Genomic DNA, 19,995 nt, shown 5'->3' with positions numbered 1-19,995 from the left:
AGTGGCAAAGAGCAAGCTGTGTTGAGGGGCTAGGGAGTAGCCCAGTGTCGCTGTAGGAGAAGTAGACAGCAGGGTCCGAAGTAGCACATTCAAAGACAAGCATGCAGGTTGAAGGAATGTGAGAAGCCACAGAAAGATTTTAGTCTGAGGAAAGAAAGAGCAGCTGCACTGTGGGAAGGTTAATCTAGAAATAAGGAAAGGCCTTTCAGATAGGGGTCCGTAAGGAAGGTCTTACAGTAAAGTGTGAATGATGAAATCTGAACTGTTGTGGTAACATGGCAAAGAGAGAGGAATAAATATAAAACATTTGCAAGTAAAATTGACAGTCTTACCGACAGAGGATGGGTAAAAACAAAAGCAAAAATTTCAGCATACTTGACTATAAGGATGGCTATTACCATTCTTTATTTAGGAAGTTATTTAAAAAAAAACGAAAAACAAAACTTCCCTGGTAGCTCAGATGGTAAAGCATCTGCCTACAATGCGGAAGACCTGGGTTCGATCTCTGGGTCGGGAAGGTCCCCTGGAGAAGGAAATAGCAACCCACTCCAGTATTCATGCCTGGAAAATCCTGTGGACCGAGGAGCCTGTGGGGCTACAGAGTCGGACACAACTGAGTGACTTCACTTTCACTTTTGAATTTATTTAAATTAAAATTTTACTCAAAGGTATTTATTTTGTATTTGAAAAAACTCTTAGTGGAAAAGTATATTGATGAGAAATTACTTAACTTAGGCCTTTTAGTTTTTCACTTTTTTTTTTTTTTTACCATAGATTATCTAAAAAACCTGGGACTTCTGGGTAGCTCAGCTGGTAAAGAATCCCCCTGCAATTCAGGAGACCCTGGTTCAATTCCTGGTTCAGGAAGTTCCACTGGAGAAGAGATAGTCTACCCACTCCAGTATTCTTGGGTTTGCCTGGTGGCCAGATGGTAATGAATCTGCCTGCAGTGCGAGAGACCTGGGTTCGATCACTGAGTTGGGAAGATCCCCTGGAGGAGAGCATGGCAACCTACCCCCTGTATTCTTGACTGGAGAATCCCATGAACAGGGGAGCCTGGCAGGCTATAGTTCATGGGATCACAAAGAGTCAGACATAACTAAGCACAGCACACATCTAAAAAACACAAGTTGGCAGTTATCTTCCTGGTATAGAGTATTTGTTAATTTTATATCAATTTATTGAACTTCTGTTTGAAAAACGAAAACAGTAGATATATGAAACCTATTGTTGCTTTAAAAAAAAAAAGACTAGAGTAAGAAAAGAGCTTCATTAAATATATCAATTAAAGTGGGTTAGTATTCACTGACTATGCAGTCCATATAGATTTAGGCTAGTCTTTGAATTCTGAACTTTGTATAAAGTTTAAGAGAAAACAGGCACAGCTTTTGCCTGCAAAATAATACTGGAGCTGAGATGTGAAATCACATTTTGATATGAGAAAATTTTGTTACTCCTTAAAAAGTAATATGTATTTTAATGTTTTGCTGTTTATTTCACTGTCATTTGGCAGTGTGTTTGTTGTTTTAGTAAAAAGTAGCAATATATGTTTCTGATAAAATCCATTGAGTTGGAAAGGGTACATAAATTGTATTAATGTCAAAGAATATCTTGATTTCAGGATGCCCCTAAATCGGGTACTAGTTGCAGCTCTCGCTGTTCAAGTTCCAGACAGGATTCTGAGAGCACAAGGCCAGAATCTGAAACAGAAGATGTGTTATGGGAAGACTTGTTACATTGTGCAGAATGCCGATCATCTTGTACCAGTGAGACAGATGTGGAAAATCCTCAAATTAATCCATGTGTGAAAAAAGAATATAGAGACGACCCTTTTCATCAGGTTGGTTTGCAGTGTTGGATTGTGTGGGGCTGTTGGTCCAGCTCCTTTGAATGTATGTACATTTTACAGAGGTGAGAGAAAACTTACATTCAATAGAAATAATGTTCCCATGTTTTAATTTTTATGTGACCTGTGATCTGGCTTCATAGGAACATAGAATCTCAGTATTTATATAGTGATTGTCAATCACCTTGCAAACATATGTTCTCTTCCTGAGAAATTGTTGGCAAATAGAATTTTCTAAGTCAGATTGTACTTTAGATGTATTAGTCCTTTTCTCACTAAGCATACTTCATGGTCAGATTCATCTATACCTGCAACCTTAATTCCACACAAATATACGATTATAATTCACAAATCTACACCTCATGAATATCAGATTTCTATTTCAAAGTGCCTGTAGTAATGCTATCCAACAGAAATAAAATGAATTACATACATAATTTAAAATTTTCTGGTAGTCTGATTTAAAAACATTTAAAAAGGTAAAATTAGTTTAAATATGTTTTTAGCCCAGTATATTTAAAATATTATCATTTCAACATATAACTACTATGAGAAGGTCCAGTGTACTGCAACTAAGACCAGATGCAGCTAAATAAATAAATAAAATAAATACTAAAAAAAAAACCCAAAAACAAAAAAGAAGAAGCATAACCCTGACAAGTTGGAGAAAGTGAAGGAATGTTTTGGTCCCCAGCTGCTAGATGTGAAGATGGGAGAGCACTTACGTGCATAGGAGAAAAGCAGGTGGGAAAACTGGTACAGTTTTGGTTTCCTAGGGTTCTGGAGAAAAGGTATACTTAGGAAGCCTAGCCTCCAACAGGACAAGGAACACATCCTCTGCTGAAACAGGCAGGGGAGGAAGAGTTCATGAAGTCAGTCAGACCATGAGAGTTACTGCATGATCTCTGTTTGAAGTGCTGGAGGCCAGATGGTCTCTTAATAGAAGAGAAGTGAGATGATAGGATAAGGGGCTTATGGATAGTGGTGAAGGCTTGGCATTATCATTTATGGGAAATGGAGATGGTGAGGAGAGAGTATATGTTTATTTGTGTTCACGCCATATAACACATTAAAAGAGTCACCCTCCCACTCGGTTGAGTGGAATCTTGGTTTAGCTGGAATCTAAAACTATGAATTTGTAGCTGCCCAGTCTATACATTTTCCAAAGCAAACCATTCAACATTACAGTAATTCAAGTCTGTGCTCCAGTCACTGATGCTTAAGAAGCTGAAGTTGACTAGTTCTGTGATGACTTAACAACACCTTCTAGAACTAACACCAAAAAAAGATGTCCTTTTTATCATAGGGGGTTGGAACACAAAAGTGGGAAGTCAAGAGATAATCAGAGAAGCAAGTTTTACCTTGGAATATAAAATGAAACAAGGCAAAGGCTGACAGATTTTGTGAAGAGAACTTGCTGGTCATAGCAAACACTCTTTTCCAACAACCCAAGAGATGATTCTACACATGGACATCACCAAATGGTCAATACCGAAGTCAGATTGATTATGTTCTTGGTACCTGAAAATGGAGAAACTATATATAGTCAGCAAAAACAAGATCTGGAGCTGACTGTGGCTCCTATCATGAGCTCCTTATTGCACAATTTAGGCTTAAATTGAAGAAAGTAGGGAAAACCATTCATGTATGACCTAAATCAAATCCCTTATGATTATACAGTGAAGATGATGAATAGATTCAAGGGATTAGATCTGTTAGAGTGCCTGAAGACTACGGATGGAAGTTCATAATGTTATACAGGCGGCAGTAACCAAAATCATCCCAAAGAAATGTAAGAAGACAAAGTGGTTGTCTGAGGAGGCTTTATAGATAACTGAACAAAGAAGAGAAGCAAAAGAAAAGAGAGAAAGGGAAAGATATACCAAACTGAATGCAAAATTCCAGAGAATAGGAAGGAGAGAGAGTCTTAAATAATGCAAAGAAATAGAGGGAAAAAATAGAATAGAAAAGCCTAGAGATCTCTTCAAGAAAATTGAAAATATCAAGGGAACATTTCATGGAAGGATGGGCACCATCAAGGGCAGAAATGGTAAGAACCAAAGAGAAGCAGAAGAGATTGAGAGTGCATAGAAGAACTGTACAAAAAAGATCTTAATGGCCCAGATAGCCACAATGGTGTGGTCACTCACATAGAACTGGATATCCTAGAGTGTGAAGTCAAGTGAGCCTTAGGAAGCATTACTATGAACAAAGCTAGCAGAAGTGCTGGATTTCTAGGTGAGCTGTTTAAAATCCTACAAGATGATACTGTTAAAGTGCTGCACTGAATATGCCAACAAATCTGGAAAACTCAGCAGTGGCCAGAGGACTGGAAAAGTCAGTTTTCATTCCAATCCCAAAGAAGGCCAATGCCAAAGAATGTTCAAACTACCATACAATTGCACTCATTTCACTTGCTAGCAAGGAAACACTCAAAATCCTTCAAGCTAGGCTTCAATAGCATGTGAACCGAGAACTTCTAGATGTACAAACTGGGTTTAAACCAGAGGTCAAATTGCCAGCATTCACTGGATCATGAAGAAAGCAAGGGAGTTCCAGAAAAACATCTATTTCTGCTTCATTGACTATGCTAAAGCCTTTGACTGTGTAGATCTCAACAAGCTATGAAAATTCTTAAAGAGATGAGAATACCAGACCACCATACCTGCCTCTTGAGAAACCTGTATGCGGGTCAAGAAGCAACAGTTAGAACTAGACATGGAACATCCAGTTTTCCAAATTGGGAAAGGAGTACATCACGGCTGTATATTGTCACCTTATTTAATTTATATGCAGAGTACATCATGCAAAATGCCATACTGGATAACTCACAAGCTGGAATCAAGATTGCAAGGAGAAATATCAACAACCTCAGATATGCAAATGATACCACCCTAATGGCAGAAAGTGAAGAGGAACTAAAGAGTGTCTTGATGAAGGTGAAAAAGGATAGTGAAAAAGCTGGCTTAAAATTCAACATTAAATAAAACTGAGATCATGGCATCTGGTCCCGTCACTTATGGCAAATAGAAGGGGGAAAAGTGGAAGCAGTGATGGATTTTCAAGAAAATATTTTCTTGAGCTCCAAAATCACAGCCAATGGTGACTGCAGCCATGAAATTATAAAAAGAACTTTGCTCCTTGGAAGGAGAGCTATGACAAACCTAGACAGCATATTAAAAGCAGAGACATCACTTTGCTGACAAAAGTATGTGAAGTCAAAGCTTTGGGTTTTCCAGTAGTCATGTACAGACATGAGAGTTGGACTATAAAGAAGGCTGAGCAAAAAGAATGGATACTTTTGAACTGTGGTGTTGGAGAAGACTCTTGAGAGTCCCTTGGACTGCAAGGAGATCCAACCAGTCAATCCTAAAGGAAATCAACTCTGAATATTCATTGGAAGGACTAGCGCTGAAGCTGAAGCTCCAATACTTTGGCCACCTGATGCAGAGAGTTGACTCATTTGAAAAGATCCTGACACTGGGAAAGATTGAAGGCAAAAGGAGAAGGAGGTGGCATAGGATGAGGTGATTAGATAGCATCACCGACTCACTGGACTTGAATTTGAGCAAACTCTGGGTTATAGTGGAGGACAGAGGAGCCTGGTGTGCTGTAGTTCATGGGGTCACAAAGAGTCGGATGTGACTTAGCAACTGAAAAATAACAGTTTTATACAGTTGTATGATATTCTCTAGAATATAGTTGTAATAATTATAATAACAAAGATTTAATAAGCATTGACCCTATATATCATCCATTGTGCAAGTAATCTAGATGCATTGTCTCATGTAATCTCCATGATCTATGTCAGCGTAGTTTGTTTTTTGTTTCATAAATGAAATGAAGGCTCAGGATTAAGTAATGCACCCAGAGTCACACAGTGTAGGTGCCAAGTAGTTGCTATTCAAGGGACAGGAAAGGGGATGCTATGCTGGTTAAAGTAATGGATAAGGCAAGAATCTAGACATGTTAAATTGAGAAGGAAATATGAAGAAGAGACCGATAGGTTGAAGAACACGTGTGTTCAAGGAAAAGTGTGTTTTAAATTGAAGGTTTGAGGAATCTTTCCTTTCTGGTAAGATGGAAGACTGTGGTTAGAGGCTCACTTCAGAAGTAGGCATTTCAGTGTGGTGACAGGGTCCAGAGTGTGGTCATGGGACTAGCTGAAGATCCCTCGAATTTAAGAAGTGAAAAAAAAAAAAAAACAACCAGAGAATAATGCATGTGAAAAGGGTGATGGATGAGTCACCTGTATATTCATCTAAGTCACTGAGGATAATAACTGGATTTTAGGCTTATGAAAATGTCTGTGAGCTCTTTTCTCAGCAACCGCGTAAGTGGCACAGAGCTAGGGACGACGCGTGCTTTGCTCATTGTTGTATCACACAGCGCCTGGTACATAGTAGGTGCTTAATATTAGTTGAATGAAATAATGAAACAAAAAATTTTCAAAAGGTGCTAAGTAGACCTTTCTTAAATGATTAAAATTTTTGTTGTAATGAATGCTTATAGAGTAAATTTTGGTCCTAAATCTATTATATCTCTTTTTTCCTTTTTTTTTTTTTTGGGTAAGATAAATTTTTTTTTTTTTTTACTGTTTTACTCTACATCTTAATTACAGTATTCTAGATATACAGTGGTTTTGCTTTTTGATTTAGGACGATTTCAAATGCATTTTGTATTCTCAGGCGTCTAAAAACAAGCTCATGTTTTCAGTTTTAGCTGAAATTAGCTCCCTTTAATGAAAAGCTGCCTTTTTTGTTTGTTTGGCTAAGATCTGTATAAGGTTTGGAGGACCTTTTCCTGCCTATGATAAAGACTGGAAAATTCCTCCCCATGAAGATGCACTGAGCATTTCAATCAGTGTGTTCTAGACAGTGTGTCACCAAATATGTAGTTTTATTTTATTTTCTTGGTAAATAGTTACTGAAACATTTCTAAAAGAGAAAACTTTTATTCTGTAGCCATGGATGAGTATATAATATAAAGGCGCATTCCAGGGGCTTCCCTGGTGGCTCAGTAGTAAAGAATCCACCTGCCAGTGCTGGAGACATGGTTTCGGTCCTTCTGTCAGGAAGATCCCATGAAGAAGGAAATGGCAACCCACCCCAGTGTTCTTGCCTGGGAAATCCCATGGATAGAAGAGCCTGACAGGCTACGGTCCATGGGGTCGCAAAGAGCTGGCACAACTTAGTGACCAAACAATGACCAAGACACATTCAAGTGAAGTGAATTTTTCAGTGGGTAAAGCCATACTTTAACTGCTATAGTTCCCAGAGCTGGAAACTTCAAGAAAGCTTTGAATGAACAGGGAGCAAAGCAATTGAGATTTTGATAAGGATAACAAGAAGTATTGAATGAGTTCTAAACTTTAGCTTGAAAAACATAGCTAAGAAGAACCTGTTATCTGATGAAACTATAAAATGTAATGATTTGCTCTTATGTTTTCTTTGAGGCTTTTAAAAAATCTTTCATGTACTAAAGGCAGTGTATATTTCAATAAGACTGTTTTTTTGAGTACATTACACATGCACACACACATTCCTATATCTTTTTAAATTCTCCAGGTTTTAGTTGCTTTTTATGCTCTTGCCTTTTTCCTTTCTAGAAATAGGAAAATTCTATCAAATGCTAGTTAGAAGTTACCTGGGCAAAATGAGTACTTTTAGAATTAGAATGAAGATTTTTTTGACTTCCCGTTTCTTTTTCTAGATGGACATTCTTGGTATTGTATATCTTGCTTCATATAATTCACTGTTACAGACTGAGAGTTTAAAAAAAAGGAGCGTGCATATCGATGCTTTAATCTATTATCTCTGTGGTTTAATAATCTTTCCATTCAGCTTCTCATACTTGTTCCAGGCTTTTTGGTTTCATCATTTTTCATAATTATTATAGTTTCAGGGAAAATTTGACATTTTAGTGTAGATTATTTGTTTTGTTTGGGGATAAATTATACAATTTGAGGAATTAGGTGGATATTTAATAACTCCTGTCAGTATCACATAGCTCTTAAGGTTCTCCAATAATGAAATATATACTATGAAGGTTAATGTATATTAAGATACTCTGTTTTTGCAATAGATAAATTTTCAGAGGAACCGTCTTGGTAGCCAAATAACTACATATAAAAGGGCTTTGCCAATAACATGACTCCTGGCATTATGGTTTGCCTGTATAATTGTTCATCACTTTTTTTACTCTGTGCACATAAATGTGGTATATTAGCTTTACATAAAGAAAATTAATGTATGAGGTCAGAATAATAAGTTCCCATATTTATTTTCTTGCATATTATTATGTTACTTTTTCTACCTTTTATTGAAATGAATCAGTGCAACTTCCTCCGGAGGAAAATATATTCCTTAAGTCTGCAGAAGCATATCTTTTATCATATTTCACATTTTTATCTGCCAAATAATATTTTAAAGTAGATTATTTTGTTCATTGTTAGAAGTTCTTTCAATGAAATATGTTATTAAAATAACTTAGAAATAATATAATATTAGAAATATCAATTGTATCTCATTCTGGAACTAATCTTTTTTGAGGGGAGGGACCAGTCTTTTTGTGTTATTTCTACTGATATCTGATAATGTAAAGATTAGTGTTTTATTGTGTTGCTATCTTTAACCTTCAACTATCCTATTTTGAAGTTTTATTCTTTTAATTATAGATCTGAAACAAACAGAAAAAACAAACACACTTAAGTATATGATTTTGTTTGTATTAAAGCTTTCAGCTTTTCTTCCTACCATTTTCTATTCTGTGAAACTGTGAGGGATACTTTATTTTACTTGGGGGAATACTTCTAGTTCTATGTGCTTCAGTTTGCAATATTTGTTCTGAAGGGAAAAGTTAAATGGATCCTTTGGAGAAATGCTAGATTTAAAAAAATCAGAAAAGTAACTAAATCAAGTATTAAGGGTAAGTGTGTGTCTTTCTGAATGAGATTGTATCACTGTTTAGTCTTTTAGAAAGGTTCAAATCTCAGTGATCATTGTCTTTCGTATCACACATGAATAAGTTGAATAGTCAGTAATATGAATAATTAGTAATATGAATTTGATGCACATTTGTCTTTGAACACTAGTATATTAGGAGTTATGTAAACAGATTGACAACTAAGTGCCTTTGCTGACAATTTTTAGAGTATTTTTGAATAAGTTGCCTAGTATAGGTTCTGAAAGTTCTTAACTTAAATGCATTTTTATAACTCTAATTACTTATGCTACAAATTAGTATATGCTAACTAATTTTAAGATAGAATTTTAGTGTCCCTGAAATTGTACATGAGATAGCTTTGTATAGATATGTGTTCTATAAATATAAATGCATTCACCAGTTTCTATTTTTTAGTGTATATAGATAAAATTGTGTGTGTGTGTGTGTATATATATTTTATTTTGAAATACAGTTAATATACTCACCAATTTCTGGTTATTTTTTATAGAGTCATTTGCCCTGGCTCCATAGTTCCCACCCAGGATTAGAAAAAATAAGTGCTATCGTATGGGAAGGCAATGACTGCAAGAAAGCAGATATGTCTGTCCTTGAAATCAGTGGAATGATAATGAACAGAGTGAGTTTTTAAATTTTATTTGTTTAGATAGTGATTATTAATATAGTAAATGATTACTGAAGTGTTATATTTACAACCTACTCACCTCATTTCTTCAACCTGAAAAAAAAAAAAGTTTCTTGTATTTGAGTGGTTTGTCACCAAACATTTTTTGGTGCTTTTCATTTTCTGATCAAGAATAGACCTTGATGGTTTAAAATTTTCTTTTATATTATTCGTTTTTTTTGCTTTCAGTGGATCAAATTTAGGAGCTGCTAGGTATATACAATTGTTAATGAAAACATTTTTCTGTATCATTTACCTCACTTCATTGATTTATTACTACTCAAAACATTAAAAAGAATTCACACTGGAAAATTTCTACTGACGCTTGCCTCTTAAATATACAAGAGTAAATCAACTAATGGTAAAAGAATCTTAAGTCACTTGAAGATGTGGAATACAAATCCTACAGATTTAAACTTCAGTTTGTATTATTTCTTTTATTACATCATTATTACTTTTAAAATTTTGCCTAATTCCCATGGACAGCTAGGCGTGATTTAACTTGGCAATTTTAAATTTCTTGTGTGTTGCTAACTAGAACTGTGCATACTTTTATGTAGGACAGGAATTAAAATAACTGGTGTCAGAAACTGAGCTACTTCCTATTACATATTTCCATGTGAGCTATGAAAAGCTGTTAATAAGGAGTCTCCAAAAACTTGCATCTGGTTAATACTCTGTACCTTTTTTGTGAATTTTTACATACTATGCAATATGATGATAAAAAAGGTAGCTAGATGATATTTTGGAGAAGGCAATGGCACCCCACTCCAGTACTCTTGCCTGGGAAATCCCATGGACAGAGGAGCCTGGTAGGCTGCAGTCCATGAGGTCACTGAGAGTCGGACATGACTGAGCGACTTCACTTTCACTTTCCACTTTCATGCATTGGAGAAGGAAATGGCAGCCCACTCCAGTGTTCTTGCCTGAAGAATCCCAGGGACGGGGGAGCCTGGTGGGCTGCCGTCTATGGGGTCGCACAGAGTGGGACACGACTGATGCGACTTAGCAGCAGCAGATGATATTTAAAATCCCTCCCAGTCCTGCCAATTTTGTATTTTCCATTATTTAATTTCGAAATTCCTTTTTTTTCTTATAATTCCCCTGCCCCTTTTTCCCTCTCTCTTATTTAATTTTTACCCCTCTAGCAAATTCTCTCTTCTGAAATGGTTTCAGAAAACAATATGTATATACATATATGTATATATACATAAAAGAAAGTAGTTTTACAGTTTAAGGAGATTATCCATTTGTATTGTGAACTCTTTGAAGCAGAACATAAAGTATAAATTCTAGATTTTTTTCTGTAACTGGATTTAAGTGGATACAAGATCTCATTCTTTTCAGTATTCTAGTATTTGTAAATATGTCTAAATTTTTAAATAATGAGATAAGTAGAATATTTTTTTCAAGATCCAGGTAAGACCAGGTAAGTAAATCGTTTTGCATCTACTTAATGAATTAGAGATCTGATAATGAACTATTTTTAAAAACTGAGAAATATTGACTTACATTTTATGTGTAATAGGTTCTCAAAACTTTGAGTAAATTTAAATTGCATTATTCAGGTATTAAAACTGATATATTTTAACAGTAATTTCATATTGCTGTAAATAAAATAATGCTTCATTAGGAATTAATTTTACTGTAGATAAAATTTGTGTGTGTGTTTTTTTTTCTCTCTCTCTCTCTCTAAAGGTAAACAGCCATATACCAGGGATAGGCTACCAGATTTTTGGAAATGCAATCTCTCTAATCCTGGGTTTAACTCCATTTGTTTTCCGACTCTCCCAAGCTACCGACTTGGATCAACTCACAGCACATTCTGCTTCAGAACTTTATGTGATTGCATTTGGTTCTAATGAAGATGTTATAGTTCTTTCTATGGTTATAATAAGTTTTGTGGTTCGTGTGTCTCTTGTGTGGATTTTCTTTTTTTTGCTCTGTGTAGCAGAAAGAACTTATAAACAGGTGAGTATAATATGGACATCTCTATAGAGAATTTTAAACTTTTCATAATATTCATGGTATTCCTGAAGTATTTTAGTGTTTCATTAAATCATTTTGACATGCTAATTATTTCCCCATTTTGTTTTTATAATAGTTAACCAAATCTTAATAACTTCTATTTTGTTAATTTTTATTTTTATGTGGTAATCTACTTGAAAATTAATTTTTATTTTAATCTTTTTTAGCGATTACTTTTTGCAAAACTCTTTGGACATTTAACATCGGCAAGGAGGGCTCGAAAATCTGAGGTTCCCCATTTCCGATTGAAGAAAGTACAGAATATAAAAATGTGGCTCTCTCTCCGATCCTATCTTAAGGTAGAATGGTAGTGATAAAAGTACTCTTAACGTGCTGGCTCCCTCTCATAGTTCCAGTTCTTTGTCAGTATGTATGTATGTCTAGATTTATAGTCAGATTTGTATTCACATGGTGCTATGTGGCCACATCTAGTGTTCATTTTGATCCATATGCAGAAATTCAGAATGTTTAACTGGTTCTTTACAGTAAAAGATCTGAAGTCCAGAAGGCTAAAATGCATTTTAGATAGATGATTCAAGATCAGATTGTCCAAAATTTATCTTTGTTCATAAATCTCACCAACTACTACTACTCATTCAAAAGCTAGATTAAAGATTTTGTTTCTACAATAGAATGATTATATCACAAGCCAGCAGAGGGAGCCCACTGCTTAAAAAAGGAAATTAAAAAAAAAATCTTGTCAATGAGCTGCCTCACTGAGGTGACCTATTACTATTTGAAAACTTTAGCTTCCAATTCTAAGCCATCCTTTTCATGCCATTCTTTTCCTTTAATCTTTTAAAGTAACTTTCCCAATTATGGAATTAAGATATAGAAGCTCAGGAGGGAAATGGGAAACATCTGAATTAGTTTTAGGAAAACATTTTTTCTGAGGATTATTACTTTATTGCATACTCATTGTGTATGGAGTAATCATAGCTTAATAAAATTGACCTAAAGGCCAACTATCCTCTGACATGCTTAGATCTTTAATGACTTTTATTTTGAGGTAACAAGGAAAAAGTAGAAAAATTTTGCATTATTTGTCTACACTTCTGTTTAAAAAAATTCATTATGCTGTTTATTTAACTTGTTAAACTCAGCTAAGTTAGTCTTCACTGGGCAATGCCACAGATCAGTGTAGATTGTTTTTTCTCACTGTGACACCGCTGGAAGGATGGATGTGATCCTTGTTACCTGTCTTAGTGAGAAGACACCTAAAATTTGCTCTCCTTATCATCCCTGAGCAGGTATTGCATTCTTTAATGCATTGATTATTTTAGTCAATAAACATTCATTTAATGTTAACCATGTGCCATTCACTATTGATGAGATGGAACTCCCTGCCATTAGGAGCTCATTCTTCAGTGAGGGAAACATGTAACCCCAGGTCTAGGAATTATCCTGAGTACTGACTTCCTCTTTTGCATTTCCAACATTCAGTTTATCGCCAATTCCCACCCTTTCTGTTTCCAAAATGTATCTCAAATCCATTTACTTCTCTCTCTCTGTTTTTATTTCCCCACCCTAATTGCAGCCACCAATTATCTCCTGTATTGGATTACTGCAGTTTTGTCTTATATGGCCTCTCAGCATTCCTGTTTCCTCCTTTTAATATTTTCCTCAGTTTGCTGCCAGAGGTGTCTTAAAAATGTAGATCTGACCATATTCTTAAAATTTTCTGAAAATTCTCCATTGATCTTAGGATGTAGAACCAAATCTTAATAGGGCTTTTAATGCCCTTCATGACTCAGCTCCTGCAGATAGCCTGTCCCGCTTGTCTCATTTTGAAATACTTTCCTCCCTGCATTCCAGCCAGACTACACTGCTTCAATGCTTTGAATGTACTGTGATCTTTTCTGTTTTACACTCTTGCACTTGCTTTTCCTTCTACCAGTAACAATACCAATAACTGCCGTGTGCCATCATGCTACTGCACCCTACTTTGGGGTAAATATCACTTCCTTGGAGAGATCTTCCCAGGCCTACACAATCTTTCTGAGAGTTAGAAGTATGGGCCTGGGAAGATCTCTGTAAGGAAATGCTATTTGTACCAAACTTGTCACCAATGTTCTGAAAGCATTCTGTACCTTTCTTTCATAGCTCTCATCACAACTTGCACGTATATCTGTCTATGAGCTTGATGTTTGACTCCTTGTCTGTTTTGTTCTCTACTATATTTCCAGCACCTACCACTGTCCCTCATTCTGAGCAGGTGTTCAAAAAACCTGTTCAGTAAATGGTTAGTGTTTGACAAAATGGAATATTTGGGATTTATCCTTCTACAAATTCTAGGCTATATATTCACCATTTTTCATGGTGTTGCAAATCCTCAGGCAATAATAACAGTTTATAATTAAAATTCATCTCACTAATCAGGTATATTTTCAATGTCATAAGCTATGGTCAATGTGCAGTGATGGATCAGTACCTTAGTTGAAAGCATGGAATTAGCTGCTAATTAGTAAATATATTTAAAAGTGTTTTCACTTTTTTCCCACCAGCGTCGAGGTCCTCAGCGATCAGTTGATGTCATAGTTTCATCTGCTTTCTTGTTGACTATCTCAGTTGTATTTATCTGTTGTGCCCAGGTGAGTTACCTTATTTTGTGTAGAACTTAGATAATCAGATCTATAAATATTCAACCTCCAAGGCTTTCTAATAATAAACAAAGTAATAAGTAATTTGAAATTGAATTTTTACAGTTTATTTTTTTCAGTAGAGTAAGTAAATGCATCTTACTTATTTACATGATGAACAATAACTAACTTATTTTCAGGTGTCTATTAATTGAACATAAAATAATTAGTTTTTGTCTACAATTCATCTTTATTTCCAAAACAAACTGATGAGTGTCTAGAGTTATGAAATTTTTCAGACTATTTTCCATGATCTCTGCTTTATTCACATTTAGTATTAACTTTCATTTTATACCTGAATTATCACTGTGACTTAACTGTCTCATCTCTGAAAAAAGAATTCTCATTGACCAAGATTAGTCAGGAAGCACAAAAGTATCTCAGAATATAGTCTGTGCTATGAAATTTAAACTTCTGTTTCAAGTAATAAGACATGCTAGATTACCTGAAAATTCTTCTGGTTTAAAACATACAATACTTGGGGGAAAATACCCAGCATCGTAATATGTGTAAGTGAGGTGTTTTATAAATATACATATTGCTTGTATATTTCAGTTTATAACACAGTAAGGGGCCAAAAATGAGGATAAAAGTGAAAAACAGAGCAGTTACGTATATGTGTTAATGTTAGGTTGAAGTGCTTTGTTTGTGTTAGTATGTGAGAGATGAGGCCTTGATCTGCTGTACCTCCTTATATATACGCTACAAGGCCAAAATCCTCAAAGGCCTACAGTCTCGGTGAAAGGTGCAATAAGAAAAAGTCTGCCCTACAGCACAGGAAGACAATAAGGAAGCTTGGTCAGTTTTGCCAGGATTCTGGCCAAGGAGGCAGAGAAAGTCTCTCCTAAGAATATATAAATGTAGGTCAGCTTTTAATACAGATTCAGGGTTCAAGTGTACATTACAGATCTTGTCTTGTAGCCGCTGTGTCAAGAAGTTAATATAACAAGATCCTAGACTCCTGGATACCTGAAAGAAGCTAAACCAAGACTGTTCTTGGGGATATAACATCCACCCTAATCCTCACAGAATTTGCACAGTTAAAGCCCCTTCAGGTCTCAGAACACTTGAAAAAACTTTCTAACATGAGCGAGTCAACAAATTAACACACAGCAGGAATACATCTCCAGCAACTTCAGATCTGATCAGATAGAAACTATAAGCTTGTTTAAAATGACTGAAGATGTAGATAACACTATTTAAAAAAGAGAAGATAGATTTGAAAAATACCCAAGCATTGCTTCACAGAAGTTTAAAAAAAAAAGTCACTGACATAAAAAACACAACAAACAGAAGAAACAGCAAATTGGAGACAAAGATAATTGGTGAGCTGGGAGATGGAAGAAATTACCCAGAATATAGAACAGAGATGAAGAGATGGAAATATGAAAAGGAGATCCAACATATATCTAATAGGAATTTCATATTGAAAGAAGAGAGAGAACAATATTTGGAGAGATGATGACATAAGAGTTTTTCTGAATTAGTAGAAGACATTAATTTTCAGGTTTAGGGAAGGACAAGAAGAAGAAGAAGCCACAATAAAAACAAATTGACACTTGGATACATTATAGAGATACTGCAGCACACCAAAAACAAAAATCTAACACAATCAAAAGGAAGAAGACTGGTTCTTTACTCACAATTGCTTGTTGCATTTCAGTCTTTTCTTCAAGGTTTTATTTCCATGTTCCTGAAGTACATCCTGCAATATTTTTGTCTCTAATGAACATAAAATCTATTTCTGTCAACAAAAGACATATGGAACATAATAACATTGTCAAGTTTTAAATGTAAAAAGATAGAAAAATACATTGCAGATAAATACTAGCCAAGAGAAAGCTGGTGAAGTAACATTAATAGCAGATGAAATAGACTGTGATCTAAGACGTGTTACTGGGATAGAGAGAAACCTGACAAAAAGTTTGAAGAGTTGTTAGGAAGATCTAACAATTCTAGAATTGTATATGTGTTGTCACATAACTTCAGTCTTATCTATATAGAGCCTAAATAATAGCACTGTAGTGAGGAATTGACAAAATGCCACATTGGGAGCTTTGAACACATTTCTTTCATTATTGATGAAGCAGACAAAATATGAAGACATGTATCTAAACAAGACAGTGAAAATTTTATTCTGAAATTGGGCAATACATACTCTTTTCAGACACAGAACAGTTTATTAAACTTTCCCATGTACTAGGTGACAAAATGATTCTCAACTGATACCATACAGACCTCTGGTTATATACAGTTAAAGTAGAAAACAATGACAGCAAAAAGAAAACCATGCATTTGGAAATTTCAAAACATACTTACAGATAGCAGTGTTTAAAAAGAAAACTCACAGTATTAAACTGAAATAGTTGAGAATTTTTTTAAAAAAGAATAGTAGTATATATTAATGTCATTAAAGTTAAAAGCTTCTGTGGACAGTTTTGTAGAAATATTAATTAAAACTGACTCAAAAAGTAACTGAAGAGCTGAGAAGACCCTGTAGCCGTACAGCAGTATTGATTCAGTAGTTTGAAAATCTGCTACCAACAAAAATCCCCAAGACCCATGTGATTTTTACAGATTAGTTTTGCCAAATGTTTTAATAAACAAGTAATCCTAATCCTACACAAAAGATCTAGGGAGTAGAAAAAGGGAATATTCCTCCAATTCATTTTATGTACTTCATGTAACTTTGTTACCAAACCAGAGAGACAGTATGGGCACAGGAAGCAGTGAACCAGCTTAGATGCAGAAATACTCAGAAGATGAAGCCAGCAGTTAATAACAGTAAACATGCCATGACCTAGACAGCCTATCCCTTGGATGCAAAGGTTTTTGACTTTAGAAAATCCAGTTATCTAGTTTAAACTCCTTTAGTTGATTAAAGGAGAAATTATCTGATCATCTCAATAGATACAGAAAACAAATTGGTAAATTTCGATGGGAGATTCACAATACAGTTACTGAAAAGTACTGTTCTTAATTTGATAAATAAAAAATATTTCAAAAACTGGAGCAAACATTGTACATATGATATTTATTATCTTTGAGATACTTTAAAATCAGAAATGAGATGGGTGCCCTCTTTATCACTTCTAGTTAAGAAAGGTACTAACCAGTGAAGATAGGGAAAAGAAAGAAATTGTATAAAGATTGGAAAAGAAAAAAGAACATAAGACTGTATGGATGTGTATGTACAATATTCTAGTAACTTTCCAGACAAATTATTAAAAACCTGACACTTTTTTTTAGAAGTGCAAGATCAATAAAAATGGATACAACCTCAATATAAAAGAATCAGTTTTGTTTCTGTAAGTCAGAAATCAGCAAACTTTTTCTATAAAGGTCCAGACTAAATATTTTAGACTTTTACCTGATACATTCAGTCTCTCATATATTCTTCTCTCCTGCCTCTCCCTAAAAATTATTAAGTATTAAAGAAGCACCATAAATGACAAAAGAGAGTCTGAAAAAATACTGCCAAAATACATCGTTTAAATAGCTTTGTTATTCACAATATGCAACAAATCAATAAAAACAGACAACCTAATAGAAAAAGTTAGATACAAAATTTAAAAAGATAACTTAAGAGGAAACCCAGTGACCAGTAAGTATATGAAACATACTCATCCTCCCTAAGTAATGTGGAAAAGTAAAAGGAAAAGAGTAAGAGAACAATTCACACCCATTAGAATGGCAGGTGTTAAAAAGTTAAATAATACCCAGTTTGGACAGATATGAAGGCAAAGGAAACTGATCCACTGCTGAGAGTATAAATTGGCACAACTGTTCTCAGAGACAAATTTGTAATATTTGCTAACACTGAATGTGTGACTATCCAAGGCTTTAGCAGTTTTACGCCTAGATATTAACTCCTCAAGAAGGTCTTACATGTGCACAAGAAGACCAGGAGAGGCAGAAGAGAATATTTAATGCAACATAGTTTGCAATGAGGAAATTGGCAGCCCAGTGAATATTATTAATTGGTGGTGTAGGCAAATCCACTGTGGTTGATTCTTTTACTGTAATACCTTGCAGTAGTTAGAATGAATGAATTTAAGCTTAATGAATCATGGATAAACTTCGAAAACAAAATCCCGTAGATTAAAAAGCAGATTGAAGAATGATAAGGTCAATGTGATAGCATTTATACAAATTCTAATATCACTTCAGTTCAGTCGCTCAATCGTGTCCGACTCTTTGCGACCCCATGAATCACAGCACGCCAGGCCTCCCTGTCCATCACCAACTCCCGGAGTTCACTCAGACTCAGGTCTCTCGAGTCAGTGATGCCATCCAGCCATCTCATCCTCTGTCGTCCCCTTCTCCTCCTGCCCCCAATCCCTCCCAGCATCAGAGTCTTTTCCAATGAGTCAACCCTTCGCATGAGGTGACCAAAGTACTGGAGTTTCAGCTTTAGCATCATTCCTTCCAAAGAAATCCCAGGGCTGATCTCCTTCAGAATGGACTGGTTGGATCTCATAATATAACATAGTATAAGCATAAATACTTAGCTAAACTATAAAAGCTGAGTGGAAGAGGTAAATGTAAAAGTCATTACCCTTACAGAGGGGTGGGGAAGAAGGGGAATGATGAAAAGAACAGTTTAAAGGGGCTTCCTTTGAATCTTTACTCTTATGTTTTTGAAAATCAAAAAAAAAATTGCAAGATATTAAGATTTAGTGAAAGTAAATATATGGGTTTTGATTACCTCATACTCAGTACCTTTCATGTGCTTGCAGTATTTCCTAAGAAATGTCAGATGTTTGAAAAATGTAACACTATATCCATGATATATCTGTATGAAGTAAAATTTTACTTTCTTTTAATGAATGACATTCTTCTTCATATTGCCTTTTCCTTACATTTTTAGTTGCTTCATGTACATGAGATCTTCCTTGATTGTCACTACAATTGGGAACTGGTAATCTGGTGCATCTCGTTAACACTTTTTCTCCTAAGATTTGTTACCCTTGGATCAGAAACAAGTAAAAAATATAGCAATACCTCAATATTACTTACTGAACAGGTGAGAATTCATGTTTATTATGTTATAAATTAATGTCTGATACCTACATGTTAAAATTAAGAGTTTTCATTTACTTCAGAATTTTTCAGGAACCTCTGTTAAGACCATTTATGTTGCAGAGCAAAACTTGAAATTTGGTAGAGTACAAAACTTTGTTCAGTGTTCTGCCTTGATACAGATTTCAAGTCTAAGCTATTGTTTCTGTGTCCCATTTTCATTAGATAAGCAGGAAATACCTTTTGTAGAAATGATGGACTTTAAACCGTTGTTGGGATATGTTTGCATTGGAGTGTAGCAGAGCCATATTTGAAAGGCATAAACTTTTATTCAATAGAAAGTGTAAAGCCTAATAATTTTGATGCTTAACTTTATTTTGTATGAATTAAAAAAAAACATTTTCCTTATTTCATAGGAATTATTTAAACAAACTTATTTCTAGTGAACTTGTTGAGTATTTTTGTCAGGAATAGTTTGGTTTTTAGAAATTGGTAACCCTGTCAAACCAAGTCAGTTAGAGGGAAAGGGGAAAGTAGGAAACAAACCAACTGATTTACTTTACTCTAGTTATTGTTTATTTTCTGTGTTGATTTGGATCTGGGACTAAAGTGTTGCACATTTTTAATAATGAAATCCAGTTTTCCTTCTTTCAGCTTTTAGTTACATTTGAAAAGTTAAATATCATTTTCGTATAAACTATTTGCTGTAAGAAGTTAGGAATATAGTGAAGTGTGAAGAAGAATATTAATATCACCTATACTCTTAATAACAGAGAACTACTGCTAATATTTTAGTAAATGTTTTTCAGTTCATCTTAAAATGAGTATTATAA

At 34.8% G+C, this 19,995-nt stretch overlaps 1 protein-coding gene across 29 annotated transcripts in view; it reads left to right on the top strand.

The window, feature by feature from the left end:
• Positions 1-19,995, top strand: part of PHTF2 (putative homeodomain transcription factor 2) — a 202,469-nt gene that overhangs the window by 109,800 nt on the left and 72,674 nt on the right. For 25 of the 29 annotated variants that reach the window (XR_009494148.1, XR_009494147.1, XR_009494146.1 and 22 more), the window contains 6 exons: positions 1,622-1,840; positions 9,300-9,428; positions 11,172-11,444; positions 11,669-11,800; positions 14,006-14,092; positions 19,011-19,166. Coding sequence is in view for 5 of the 29 variants with exons in the window: in XM_005205348.5 (XP_005205405.1) it covers positions 1,622-1,840; positions 9,300-9,428; positions 11,172-11,444; positions 11,669-11,800; positions 14,006-14,092; positions 19,011-19,166 (996 nt within the window). In the remaining 24 variants the exon portion in view is untranslated. The other 4 variants (XR_009494151.1, XM_059885602.1, XM_059885603.1 and 1 more) reach the window with 3 other exon arrangements.

The sequence above is a fragment of the Bos taurus genome, chromosome 4, assembly GCF_002263795.3.
Source record: "Bos taurus isolate L1 Dominette 01449 registration number 42190680 breed Hereford chromosome 4, ARS-UCD2.0, whole genome shotgun sequence".
Lineage (NCBI taxonomy): Eukaryota > Metazoa > Chordata > Mammalia > Artiodactyla > Bovidae > Bos > Bos taurus.
Note: the sequence above shows the minus strand (reverse complement) of the source record. Positions and strands in the feature narration are given on the sequence as shown.